Raw genomic sequence first — 15,483 nt, 5'->3', positions numbered from 1 at the left:
ATTGTGGTGATAAAATTATATATTTAATAAAATATCCACTTACTTTGTTCAGAATACTGTAGGTTTAACATTTTCCAAGCACCATCGCTAAAAGCGCCATTCTGACGTACATTCCGCATTCTGCTTGTCTGAAATAAGCTGCCCTAGGATCGGTATCGAATTCTGGACTGATTTCGAATACCCTCGGCAGAGGATGTAAGACCACCATCTTTCTCTTGGCCCTAGTCATCAGTTTGGGCGTCACAACAAAATGCCCGCAAACCTAAAATGATAACAGTAGGTATTTATAGCTATAGAATGAACGCAAAACTGATCTTCCTATGCCATAATCAGCAACTACCGCGATGTGACGTCATTTATTGAGTTTAAATGTGTTTGCAGCGGAAAATTTAAATATAAAATTCCATTTTAGCGCAATCCTAACAAAACAAATTTAATTATTTATGTTTCAGCTACAATAACCCAAGGGTATTGATAATATTAGTTTTATAATCTATGCTATCGTATATACATATAATGCTGATAATAGACGAAATAATTTTACCACAACAAGCGCTGCCTTTTTTTAAACAAGAATATTGAAATACATTTATATATTAAAGATACGTTTTCTTCGACAAAGTGTGACATTTTAAGCCAAGATGTAAAAATCAAACCTCAAACTCGTGCCCACAAAGCATATTCTTTGTGCTCGTGTCAAATAATTCTGTAACTTATTGTTAGAAAGGACATTATGGCACTTTGGGATGATTTTAGAATAATAAAGACCAAATGTGATGTTGGACAATATATCCGTTAGAAAAATTTTGTTATACAGGGTGTTATATCAGGGGCATATTCTAATGGTTAAAATTAAGGTAGTTGGCAATCAAAAAATTTTGAATTTCTAAATCGCTAGAGATATTTATAACAAGTAAATATAAAATTTAGTTTTCGTGAATAACCAGTTGCAGAGCTATGAGTAGAAAGATCAAGGTGCGTTCCAAAGTCAACAGGACTTTTCAAAAATAGGTATTTCTAGTAAGGCCATCTATTGGCATGCGTCGGAAAGGTAGATCCTTCACTGATGTACTGTCAAAATTTCATGACATTTGGACGAATAGAAGCGGATATATGATGTCGCAATGACAGTATGTTTTTGTCATCGGTACAGAACTGAGCATCAAACAAAGAGCTAATATTTAAACTTGGTACAACTTTTACCGAAACGTTTCAATGGGTTCATTCAGCAAATTTTTTTTTTTTGGTTAGCAGAAAGATATTGGAATTTTAAGGTTCTCTGCAAAAAATTAGAATTTTACATCGCCTACAAGTTATCCAAAAAAATTCATAAACTGGCGCACTGAGTATCCGCTGAACCGGCGGGTGTGACGTCACCGCATGGGAAACCGATGCCGCATGCTTGCGTGTGTTGTCAGTCAGTCGGGTAGTCGGGTTTTAGTTGCCTGTTAAGTTTCGATTGAGTAAGTACGTTAAGATATCGAATTTTGTTAGCAATATGGAAGACACAGAACACAAAAAAATTACAAATATTATATTGTTCTCCGGTGTGGGAGAGCACTAGTGTGAAGAAAGAATAAGAAAATAATAATGTCCCCGTAATTCTGTCGTGTGGATTTAAAATCAATAGTCTATTAGTCTCTACTTTCATTTGTTTTTTTTTTAAATATATTTACTTGTGTTTTCCATTGTTGATTTATTGTAAATATTATACAAATACTATAGGTACTAAGGATTTATATAAAAATACGTAATAAATATTATATTATTAATATATTAATAAGATATTAGGTAGATTTTATGTTAGGTAAATCTTTGAAACCTGTGACAGAAACGGTTTCGTCTAATTAAACGCAAAATCTTTATTCTTATTTACTATTCTTATTGTATAAATACATCAAAACTTTCGCTACAAACGTACTTTAAAAAAGCTTTACTCGCTATTGAAACGTAACCTTTGCATTTTCACTCCTCTCATCTCAGCACCGATAAAGTCGTGGTTTTCATTAAAAAAATCCATAACCATTAACAAATCTACTTCTGGTAGATTAGAAGAATCTGATTTTACGAAATTTGCTTCCATTTTTTAAATTTAATATGCACAAACGCTAAAACAATCTGTAGATGCAGGAGGATAAAAGTAGCGATAAGCCGGCTGACCCTCCCATGCGGTGACGTCATTGCATTGGCATGGCCGCGACAAATAGTCGCATTTTAAAAATCATATAGTTTGAAAACCGCTCAACGGATTGAGTTGAAATTTTCAGGATCGGCTAATCATGAGCAATACTTTGTGTATACAAAATAAGAACGTTTTTGAAAATTTACTGAATGACCCCATTGATGAACCAAGTTTATGGTGGTGCTTCTTTATCCCGTAGTAGAGTTCATGCGGTTAAAATAAAAGGGTTGTGCGAGGACATAAATGTTGGCCAACCGAAATATGTGATCACCGCAGATTTCATCAAAACTGTTCGTAAATTCATCAAAGATCAGCCAAAATCTTCATTGAAATTCATGGACTTAGAATTGAGCATCTCAAAAACATCAATTGATCAGATTTTGGTCGAACATTTGGGCTACTGAAAGGTGGGCGCACGGTTTGTTCCGCACAAGTTGACTAATGACCAAAAATTGCTCAGATTCCAACATTCGAAGGACATCAACAAGGAGGCCAAAAAGGACAAAAACTTCCTTTACAACATTGTGACTGGTGATGAAGTGAGCTGTTTTCAATGTGATCCAGAAACCAAGCGCGAAAGTGCCGAGCGAAATATGGATTTGACTAAAGCTTTAGAAATATTACGCCATAATATTCCAAATAAATAAGCCAAATTTTAATGCGATCGGTAAAAGGGACAAGTCACTAATTAAATTAGTTTTATTTTTCACAACCTTGAAGGACTGTAACTCAAAATCCAAAAAGTTTTTATTTAACTTTGTTTTCGTAGATCGTCGTGAATATGCAGTCAAACATTGTCGGTGAAATTTGCGGACACCCTGTATGTATGTATGTTCCATTTTGTACTTGCACATTTCCACATTTCTTCATATCCGTAGTGTTTACCGACAAAATGCGTATCCGTAACAAGTGTATTTTTTTATATTAGTACGTTACAAACAAGTTAAAGCATATACCTATAGTCCAGTCGTCAGAAGCCGAAAAGTTACTGTTGGTGACATTTCCTTGATAACTCGGAAATAACTACACAGGAATACTTTAAATGATAAGTACAATAACAGGCTAATTTGCTGACAAAGTATTTTATCAGGAAAAAAAGTTATTAACAATTTAATCGCGAAAAAATTTTTTTTTGGTACTTTTCTTTAAATAACTGACATTTTCCCTGTATTTCCGAAACTATCAACTTTCGGATAAGACATGCGGCAATGGTCACCATTTCACGTGTGGTATCTTCAACTTTCGATTTTCCCATTGTTAATGAATCACCCTGTATAATTCTACTACAAATTATGTTACTTGAAAAAGCAGTCCTAAATTAAAATACAAAAAGGGTGGAGATCTTCAATATCGCGGCTAATTTTACGTGTTGATCTTTGTCAAAGATGCAACAAAATACACAGTATTTCCTTGCAACATTATATTATTTAATAACTACAATATGTCAGATGCATGTTAATGAATTACAAATAATAGTACTTAGAAATAAAATTTTTAATTGGTATTTTACATAATCATTAATTATTATTGCTGTTTCCTAGACATTGCTGGATAATTTAGTGCCAGTTGGGGAATGCCACCTACAGACTGTCTTCCTGAATATCACCAGTAAAGAATCTTATCTACGAGATTAGATATATTTTGCACACCTCGATTTTCGGTATCAAAGAACATTGTTTGACTTAATATAAAAATAGGATTTTTGCAAAACTTTTTTTATTTATTTGAATTACCTTTAAATAAAACAATAAAATCGGTTATCTTCATAACATTTTCTATCGGCAGGACCATAAACATAAACCATATTGTTTAGCCCGAAAGTGATTTTCAACAATCAATATAAGCATACTACTATAAATCATTTTTTGTATTAACTTGTTCGCAGTATAGTACCATATCATACAGTTGGAAAAAAAACTGAGAATGAATTTTGTGGCTAAATGGAAAAGGATAAAAAAATTGTGCAGGGGCAAAAATGAAAAGAATGCAATGAAGCCTATGAAGACAAATTTTGTATAACGACAAATTTTATTTATAATGTTACAATGTGTTAAAATGAAATGGTCACACTTAAAGGGTAGCTTCTGTGGAGGAAGATGAGCTAATCTGCATTTTTATTTTACTATTTTAATTAAACTCCGTCAAGTGACGGAACTTTTTAAAAAGTTTTAAATTTTAGGGTGTTTGGGACGGTAGAATATGAATATAAGGTAATTTTTTGTTTAAAATACACTAATACCTACAAACAATTAAAGGGTCGAAAGAATTTCCGAAAATTTTCCGTGATTTTTGACAGACTGTATTTAGGTGAAAAATGGTCGTATCGGGAATTAAAAAAAAAAGGATTTTGAAGCTCTAAGATTCTAGTTTTGAGATATTTAGGTCGAAACTTTTTTAGGAGCTACGGTTATCATGCAATTCTAAGAAATACTCCGACAAAAAAATTATGTAAATTTTCAGACGGACTTGAAACTTTTTTTCAGCTAAGCCATTGCCTGGACCGGAGAGCTTGTTTATTCAGCTGCAATTTCCTTTTTATTTTTAATTTCGTTACGACCATTTTTAATCGAAATATCGGACTTTTAATGGAAAAGGATCCTTTTGTCTTCAATCATTGATATTTTGGCGACAACTGGTCGTACAGAGAATTGAAGGACAGTTTCGAAAACTGGACTAAAGTTCCTATAACATGCCGCAACTTTTCGGAATTTTTTTTTTCATCTTTTACATGAATTAGAATAGAAATACTTACGAAATGACTAATGTTAAGCATGACTTTCACAGTTCGATATACTCAGAAAAACCCTGTGAAGTTTTATCTCGATCTAGCGAACCGTTCCTTTGTTTCAAACAGTCAAACTTTTGAAAAAAGTTAAAGGGTCACGTTTTTTGAGCTTAAACACTTCATAATCATGATTAAAATGGATTTTTTTTTTAGTTTTCTCACATTTTTATCGTAAATAACGTATAAATTGATAAAAAAAAAATTCAGTTTTTTTTTTATTTTTTTTGGAACATGAAAAAAATCCAATTGTTTCCAGCACGATTCGGCTTTTTCGTCCTATGCTTCTGTTCATCAACTTTTAATTAAATTAAAATTAAAGTTGATTTCGACCCCGATTCATACCGTTTTTTTGAGACAAATTTCTAATTAATTTTTGTGTAATCTGTAATCACTTAAAAAACAGTTTTTGTCAAAACTACCCTTTTTCTTCTCTGAAAAAAAATTATTTTTTTTTGTTTTCATTAATTTAAACGTTATTTGCGGTGAGTAAACCTTAAACAATTTTTTTTTCCATTTTAATCATGATTATGTGTTTAAGCTCAAAAAACGTGACCCTTTAATTTTTTTCAAAAGTTTGACTGTTTGAAACAAAGAAACGGTTCGCTAGATCAAGATAAAACTTCACAAGGTTCTTCTGGGTATATCGAACTGTAAAAATCATGTTTAACATTAGTCATTTCGTGAATATTTCTAATTTAGCCGTCAATTTTCTAAAAAAAATCATAGATCGACTGTTTCCTCGAAAATGTAAGAATTTTGCATTTAGAAGGATTACGATCTATTTTCTAAGCACCACGAATTTATATGTTCCAGATCAATCTGCAAATTCAAGCTATCCACTAAGCTATTTATAACAGAAAATAACTTTAAATCATTGGCGTAAAAAAGTTTATAATTGTTAATTACCTCATTTAAATCGTTAATATATAGTAGAAAGAAAAGGGGCCCAAGTATGGAACCCTGAGGAACACCTGAGGTAGCAATATAATGAGTCGACTTAAAACCATTATAATAAACAAATTGCATTCTCTTATCCAAATAAGATTTAAAAAATTGAGTCATATCGTAACTGAAGCCAAAATTTGCCAATTTACGGAGGAGTGTCTTATGGCCAATCTTGTCAAAGGCTTTTGAGAAATCCGCATAAATCACATCCACTTGTCCCCTATTATCTAATATACCTGTAATGTAATTACAGCCAAGTTTGTGGTAGTTGATCTGCCCTTGCTAATATGGAGAAATTAAATTACATACCGGATATATACGGTTATATAAGACTATCTCAAAGACCTTGGATAAATTTGATATTATAGATAAGGGCCTGTAATTCTTGACCCCTGATTTATCTCCGTTCTTAAAAACTGGACAAATTCTAGTTTCCTTCCAACGACTAGGGAAATACTTTGTTCTTATAGCTCAGTTAAATAATGTACAAAGCGGAGCTGCTAGAACAGTAGCACAATTCTTTATTATGAAAGAGGGGATGCCAATAGAGCCAGAAATCATTTTATTTTTTAATTTTTTCATTGCATTAAGAACTTCACTCTCAGTAATCTCATTCAAAAAGATATCAACTCAGAGACAGCCTCTGGCTCAGACTGCAAAAAGACACTACTAAAAAATTCAGAGAATGCATTTACAACTTCAGCAGGATTTTTATATCTTTAATCGTTATATAAAACTTCCCCAGGAATCCTAGAAGTTCCCATTTTCTTTTGAACAAACGACCAAAAAAATTGAGGATTTGTAGAAATTGCAGATCCAACATCTCTACATGGAAGATATGATAACACCTTCAGCTCAATTACTGGTTATTTACAAAAAGCTGTAATTTTTTTATTTTATACCTACCAACTCACTAAAACTATATATAACTTTTAAGAAGGTCTCAAGAGGTTTAGAAGTAGAAGTATTGTTTCTATTAATTTTGGAAAAGCTGTATCTCGAAATCGACAGCTTTAGGATATGACCCCATATTTATTTAACAAGTTACCTTAATTTTAGTCGTAGAATACTTCTCAGAATGTTTCGCACGTACTTAGGAAACACCCTGTATGACCACCGCAGTTTCTTACCTTCTGATACTCTTCTTCGGTTCCGAACCTCTCCTTCTGAATCCTGGTCATGTACAGCACATCCGTATCGGGCAAAACCTCCTCCAAACTGCTGAATTCCTCTTGAGATATACCTTTGGATTGGACAAACTGGGTGACGTAGTTAGGCATCCTGAGGCTGGGAGGGCTGACGTATCGAAGTTGGACGTTGTAGAGCGTCAGAAGTCGAGCGAGGGAGTGAACCGTACGACCATTCTTCAGGTCGCCTACGAGGGTGATCGTCAAACCGTTAACTGTTCCTATTTCTTCGCGGATGGTGAAAATGTCTAAGAGGGCCTGACTGGGGTGCTCGCCGACGCCGTCGCCCGCGTTTATAAGGGGTTTTCGGCAGTGGTGTGAAGCTTTCTGCAATATATTGGATGCTGTTATAGTGGATTAACGCATAGGGAAGGAAGAAAATTCACCGGGACCGCTGCCACTGTGGGCCAGGCGACCCAAAAGGCCAAAAACCAAGTATGGAATTTGAACAAAAGAAACTACATATTTATCATTTTGTAAACACTTCAGAGTATTTAAAAATCGATTCTTATAACGAGCGTTCAAATAAAAACGTGGTCGAAGTTGGCTCTGACACATTGGACGTAGGGAGTAGCTTATAGCGACCAACTTAACCTCATTTCTCAACGAGCTGTATAGCAGCTGTCAGTTTCAATAACGTTAATGACTATATAACTTTATTTTAAAGAATAATCGTGATAACAATAACAAACAATTAAAGGAGCTGCGGAAAGTGTCCCCCTCCTTGTTATAACAATAAATTAAAGCAGCTGCTGAAAGTGTCCCCCTCCTTGTTCCAAGCACTTTTCACACCTGTTCCTCAAAGAATTAAAGACATTTTCTAAGATGCTCGGGGTATTGTTAATTTCACGAATCTTGTCTATAAGTCGAGCCTGCAGATGGTTTAAATCAGGAATAGGCAGTTCAAAAATAGTGTTTTTAAGGTAAGGCCACAAAAAGAAATCACACGGCGTAATATCACATGACCTCGGTGGAAATTCATGTTCAGCATTGAGACTTATTAGTCGATTTTGGAAAACTTCCCTCAACATATTCATCGTCTCGCCTGCCGTATGTGCCCTTGCGCCATCTTGTTGAAAGTAAAAGTTTGTAATTTCGTTTTCTTCCAGCTGGTTAACAAAAGGAGCGATAATTTCTTCTCTATACCTTTGCGCAGTAAGAGTACCATTAAAAAAAATAGGTCCATAAATCCTCCTTCGATTGAGAGCACACCAAACTCCAATTTTTTGAGCGTGTAGAGGGCCCTCGACAAAAAAGTTATCTGGTTTTTCAGAAGACCACATTCTCATATTCTGTGAGTTTACGTAACCACTTAAATGAAACCAGGCTTCATCAGAAAAAAAGGTGATATTATGAAGTTCACCGTAGTTGTTTAAAAACCATTCACAAAATACAGCCCGTCGCGGAAAATCAACTTCATGAAGTTCTTGCTGACAAGTTAAACGATAGGAGAACAAACGCAAATCTTTTTTTAACACTGTGTGGCAGGTACCGACTGATACTCCCACCATTTGTGATAAAACACGTACAGAAGTTCTTGGCGCATTTTCCATTATTTGTTGGACATTTTCTTTTAATTCTTCAGTCCGCTTTTTAGGTCGGCCGCTTCCTTCTTTTCTTGTTACACTGCCCGTTTCACGAAAAACATTAACACAACGCTGAACTGCACTTTGAAAAATTTTGTACTCAACAACGCCGGGAAATTGATTTTGAAATTCTATGAAACATTCCTCAATAGAATACTTCCATATTCCATCAATCTTGCGTCCATTTCTAAAGTAGGACTCTATGATAAACACTTTTTGTTCTTGAGAAAACACCATTTTAAACGCTTTTTAAAACGAAAATATTCAAATTGATAGCGGCGATATAGCGCTTTGACAGATGAAGTTTAAGTTCATTTGCTATACGCTACGCCCTACGTCCAAATTTTCAGAACCAACTTGACCACGTTTTTATTTGAACGCTCGTTATATTCATCGATGATGTAACATGAACAGTATAGAAAACTATTAATTATCTATCTAATGGTAGATGCTATTCTCAGCATATAGGAACTCATACCATTAGTGGGGTAACAAAACGTATTGCTTCTTCTACTGTAGCTGAAGGTTATACAGAGGAACCACTACGAAGGAAAGTTAAACTATCTGTGAAGTGTGTGTCATTCACTCAAATGTAGAAAATACAAAAATATGAAAACCGTAATTCAAATAGAACCTTCTGTTTCAACACTTGTTACGAAGAAGATACCGATATCACAAAATTGCCGTATAAAGGGTTGAATATTTACAATAATACAAACAGCAAACAGAAAAATTTAAACATTATGTATTTGCTTTCATGCTTCTATTCATGCTTACTTATAAATCATTTTGGTAATTTGTTGAATTTATTTTTATTTTTATGTGTTGTTTTCAAAGAGGTATAACGAAAAATATCGTTCATTCTTGCTTTTCCCGTGCTTTCATGACACTGTTTCTGAACTTGTAATCAGACTCGATTATATAATAACTTCAGAATGATAAACTGAGTGCGCTTTACAATCTAGTATCATAAAAATAATAACAATTTGATTACAAAAACAACTATTCTTCAAACTAATCTCATTCATTCTTTACATCGACGTTATTTTATAACATATCTATACATACAATTTTCACGAGTACGATAAAATAATGGTAAACAATAGCGAATAAGTAATTCTGAAGATTGAAGTTTAAAAATATCTAGACAGTTTCGAGTGTCACATTTACAGATGTACGGTAACGTGTATAAATATATGAATCGGATCTTGCGTTATTTTGACAAATAAGTGTAGTCCGGATGTCGCTGTAATTGTTTGGTAAACATTCTATTTTGTATTTCAGTAGAGATAATGAATGAAAAATAACACAAAAAATAAAAGTAAATGTTCGGAAACAAAAATTCAATTGGCAACATGGCATAAGAAGTACAATTAAAATTGCAGATATTTTTTTTTCAAAAAAACCTTTTTTTCTTAAATCGTTTGGAAATGTGTACTTTTTCGGCCCAATTTCAGATCTCAAAACATCGTACTCTAGTATTTTAGTTCGTTGCTAAGCAACCATCAGCAAACGGTACCGGAAAGTTAACTTTCCCGTACCGTTTTTGTTTTAGTAAATATAACATTATTTATTGAACGAATTCCACATATTAAACGTTTATTATAACCATTTGTTTATATTTATAATTATGTTGTACTTTGTACAACTATTGGATGAACTTTACTTGAAATGTCGACGACAATATTGCTATTAATTATTTGTTCTTCGACAATATTATTACTATTAGTAAATTTCTCTTTACCTCTTCTCCTATAAATCTGCTGTGTAGTTTATTTGTAAAAGTCTTAAAATTAATGCAACAAAATTTGGTCATAGATTCTTAAGACAAAAGGGGACTCGTATTTTTTCTTTTTGCCCCCTCTTTCGGAGCTACAGCCTCCTGAAATTTGCCTCTAAGAATAGTCCTTTTTATATTTCAGAACCCTGTATACGAGAATCACTAAATTTGGTACACAGGGGTTTTATGACATGTAGAATCTGATAGTGCTAGTTTTTTTGGCGGGGAACCCCCTTAAGACACTTTTTTGTGGCCCCATTGTCTTTGTAACCAAAAAAATTTGGTCGCAAATTTAAATTTGTTATAAATTATTAGTCCGCTAGAAAGCCATTGAATTTACAAATATATTTTGACATATCGGACATTGATACGGTCCAAAATGGGTATAGGTATTTTAACTCAATCTCACTAATTAGGCCGTGACAGGCCTAATTACTTATGGACAATGTTATTCGGTGGGCTGTGACAGTGACAGGTAATGTCATGACAACATTGTTATTTGACAGACTGTATTATTATTTAATTTTAAATAAATAATAATACAAACTGACAATCAATAACAATGTTATTATGACATTCCTACCTGTCACTGTCACGACCTACCGTATTGTCCATAAGTAATCAGGCCTGTCACGGCCTAATTAGTGAGATTTAGTTAAAATACCTATACGCATTTTGGAGCGTATCAATGTCCAATATGTCAAAATATATTACAACTATATCTGTAAATCTTTACGTAACTGGAAAGAGGCAGAAATGCCTGAAAGAGGTCTAACAATAATTATTATAAGATGTCTTATTTTCTTAATAAAAAACCTTATTTTCGTTTTTCAATAGTATCTCGCTTACTGTTAGAGATGGACCCAAGAAACCCTAGATAACTATGCTCGACAGGGAACGTTCTATTCAAATATCTAAAAATATACAGGGTGTTAGATTTAAATTAACAAAGTTAACATCCGCGGCCATTTTATTTGGACTTAATTGGTTTTTCTATCATTTTCGAAAACTTCATAAAAAATCGAACAAGTTCAGTATTTCACATTTTTTTATAACTCTAAAACCAAAAATGTTAAAGGGGGGTCAAAATATAGTGAATCACCCTGTACATTACCAACCTAGTCAATCTTTCCTTTTCTAGAGTATGTTCATGACCCAGTGATTAAATTGAAGGTAATTTGTTTGGGAATGGGGTCAGTTTTTAAAGAAAACCAGTTTATTGGTTAGTCGACGTTTCGGCTATATTTAAGCCTTCTTCAGGACACTAAAATAATTACAATAAATAAACATACACATCATTATACATATTGACTATTAGGATTAAAACAGATTAAAATTCAATAATATTACAATGATGAAGGATCAAGAACCAATCACAAGGAAACGTTTACGAAAATATAATAATAAATTTATCGGGTACTTACATCCAAAAAAGGTTTTCGTGTAACAAATAATCTAAATAATCTAAATAATTTCCTTTGTTTATTGGATTTTACAATCTTAATCATTTTCATTGTAAATATTATCATCATTGATTAAGTAATTCAGAAACTTAATCACCAAGTCAATTTTAATTACTAATTGCATAGAACTTTAAATTTTCCATCCTCTGGACCAAACAACACATCTAGTTTAAATTTTTGTTGTTATAACTAACTAGATAGCTAGCGTCAATTGATCTAACCACGTGTTTTTTTTCTTTTGTGGCCAAGTGGAACATGTCTATACAAGGGCAACTCCACTGGTCTGTGGAGGAGGTTCGTCATAGACGTTCCCAGGAAGCCCCCCCCAATTGACACCACCACATCTTCGAGATCAACACCATCGCTTGAGTTACGTAAGATCCTATCTAACATTGTCCTTGGTCAGATTTTTAACTTGTAAAGGTCAGTTGAACTCTCATGTTCTGGTCAGACTCTAATTGTAAAAATCAGTGGAACTTTTCATGTAAATTTATGTTCAAAACGTAAAGACTGGGTGCTGTCGAAGTTAATTTTTTTAAACAACTGTTACTGTTATTTACTTATTTGACTGTCCTCTTTTCTCAAAATTGGAAGTAATATCGACCTAATAAATAGACCAGGCGGGATCTGTTTTGGTGTAGATGTTTTATACCTATAGTATCGCTAATTTTTGCTTTAATGGCTACAAAATGATATAACAAAACATAATTTCACTATGCGCGCTCTTCAAAACGTGTGTTAAACTTATTATTAAACAAATAGTGAAAAAATTGGAAAAAATTCAAATTTTTTTTCTCTTTTTTTCAATACAGTTCAAAAAAAAAAGAAAGAGAAAAACTGGAAGGAAAAAGAGATTCGTAATTAAACTTTACACATGATATACCTATTTTCAAATAAAAAAATACAACATAATTATTGCAAATATAGTAAAAACAACAAAAAAAAAGTGAAAAAATTACAATATTTTTTCGATTTATTTAAATTTACTTATATTATAGATAGGATCTTCATACTTGTCCAAAAAAATCTTTTTAATATAATAAGGCATCACACCAATTTTCGTTAAAATCGGTCTGATAGATTTCGAGTAATAATTTTGCAATCCAGATTTTTGAAAAAAACATTTTAATTTTTGCAAATTTAACTGAGCCTAAATTAAGACTTCTAGATACTTGAAAATTTTATCACATAAAAAAGGGCACTCAAACTTTAAAGTGCGTCCAAAAAAATTGAAATCCGTTAATTAGGAGAGCCGTGGTAATTGTTTAAAGATACGAGTAATTTTTGGGCATATAATTTTTGAGCATAAACATTTTTTTGGCTAAGTATGAAGATCCTACCTACAAGTACTTTTAAAAAAATCGCAAAAATGTAATTTTTTTAATTTTTTTGTTTTTGCTATATTTGCAATAATTATGTTGTATTTTTTATTTGAAAATAGGTATAGCATGTGTAAAATTTAATTACGAATCTTTTTTTCTCTAAAATGGATAGTTTTTGAACTGTGTTGCAAAAAAGCGAAAAAAAATGGAATTTTTTCCAATTTTTTCACTATTTGTTTAATAAGTTTAGCACGTTTTGAAGAGCGCGCATAGTGAAATTATGTTTTGTTACGTGATTTTAGAACCATTAAAGCAAAAATTAGCGATACTATACAGGGTGTTTCAGTACGAGTGAATCAAATTTTAACCACAGATAGAACTCGATAAGTAATTAAGAATTGCCTTATAAACCAAGGTTCTATGTCTCACCGTTTTCGTTCTACAGGGCCGTATTGGTCGGTTTTTTACATCATATTATTTATGATATCTCTGGTATGGTTGTAACAATTTGATTCAAATCTGGTATGATGTTAATACTTACGAATGTCTATAATTTACTGCAAAATTTACAAATTTTTTGTAGGTCAGTGGCGTAGAAACGGGTAGGGTAGCGGGATTTTTTTGCCCCAACTTCTACGCCAATGACCTAATACTTATTTGGGGTAAATTTTTAGATTCCTTGGACAATTTGGCATAATACTTGTTTGAAATCGGTAAAGTGTCTCGTTCTGCCGAAAATCTCAATAATGTGGGAGGCCGTTCTTCTGATAAAGCATTTAGTTTCGTAATGATAGCAAATACATTTCAAAGTAATATTACTTTAATATTATGTATTAAATTAAAATGGAACGTTTCATGTAAAAATGTTAACAGCAAACAATGAAATATTCTTTTTCTTATTGCTGTATCTTAGATGCTAATAATAGGTAATAGTTTGTAGGTACGGTTTTTACAATTTTAAGTAATAATACAAAACGGTAAATAACAACATAACAAATAACACTAACATAAAACAATATTAAATAACATGTTCAAAATGACCCCCATTGGCTCTTATACATGCTCTGCATCGCCGAACCAACGACTGATAGACATCAAACATAATCCCTTCTGTATTATTTATTGCATCTGCAGCATCGTGGATTCTTTCTCTGAGATCATTTTCATCTTGCGCGACAGTGCGGTAAACAAGCTGTTTTATATGACCCCATACAAAAAAATCAATTGGATTAAGGTCTGGGGATCGCGGTGGCCAATGTATTGGTCCTCTATTTCCTATCCACCTATGTCCATAGTTTTCCGTTAACCATGCACTAACATCTCTTGCATTGTGCGGAGGTGCACCATCCTGTTGGAAATAAACGTATTGTCTTTCATTTAATGGCACCTCGTCTAGAATTTCATGTGTGGAATTCTGTAGCAATTCTAAATATCTTTGCCCATTCAGTATACCATTTATTTCAAAAAGAAATAATTTGTTTCGAAAAATTACTCCCCACATATTAATCTTAAATCTGCGCTGAAAGGCCCTTCTTCTTGTTAAATGGGGATTTTGTAATGACCATTGATGTAAGTTTCTAAAATTATTCAGTCCATTTTTAGGAAAAAGGCTTTCATCGCTCCAAATAATATTTTGTAAAAAGAGTGGATCTTCCGTCAAATTTTGGAGGATCCAGTTGCAAAATTGTAATCGTTGAAGGTTGTCACCTTCTTGTAAATGTTGCACTTGCTGGTAATGATATGGATGTAGCAGCTCTTGATGAAGGACCCTCCATACAGATACGTGGGGTATCTGTAATTCGCGTCCGATTTGTCTCACACTCAATTCAGGAGTATCAACTACCCGTTCGATAATATTTTCCTCGTACTGTTGAATATTACGATATCCTCTACCTTCTTGATTTTTTCTTACTTGCACAGAACCTGTTTGTCGCAGTCTTCTAAAGGTTCTTATAAATACGCCAAAAGAGGGATGACGCCGACGATTTGGAAACATTCTCCGATATTCTCTTTCTGCTTCTCGAGCACGACCATGACAATATCCGTACACAAAAATCATATCAGCGTATTCTTCACTTGAATATTCATCCATATTTTGACAAATGGTAAGTACTGTTGCAAATCTTTATAATTAAATAACAATTCCTGATGACAGATAATGTCATTATTGTTATGTTTTGCATAGCAATCTTTGTGAATACATACTCCCAAAGCGCAGACTTACAATATGAGC

General features: G+C 33.0%; 1 protein-coding gene across 1 annotated transcript in view; it reads right to left on the bottom strand.

Annotated features, from left to right (window-relative positions):
- Positions 1-64: 64 nt before the first annotated feature.
- The window catches only part of LOC108904276 (CAD protein), a 69,844-nt gene continuing 54,425 nt past the window's right edge, over positions 65-15,483 (bottom strand). Inside the window, exons 11-12 of the mRNA XM_018706761.2 lie at positions 7,043-7,426; positions 65-262 (exon numbers count right to left, since the gene is read on the bottom strand). Coding sequence (XP_018562277.1) covers positions 65-262; positions 7,043-7,426 — 582 coding nt within the window. The remainder of the gene's footprint in view (positions 263-7,042; positions 7,427-15,483) is intronic.

Source organism: Anoplophora glabripennis, unplaced genomic scaffold, assembly GCF_000390285.2.
Source record: "Anoplophora glabripennis isolate ALB-LARVAE unplaced genomic scaffold, Agla_2.0 scaffold145, whole genome shotgun sequence".
NCBI lineage: Eukaryota > Metazoa > Arthropoda > Insecta > Coleoptera > Cerambycidae > Anoplophora > Anoplophora glabripennis.
This window is presented reverse-complemented; position numbering and strand designations above follow the sequence as displayed.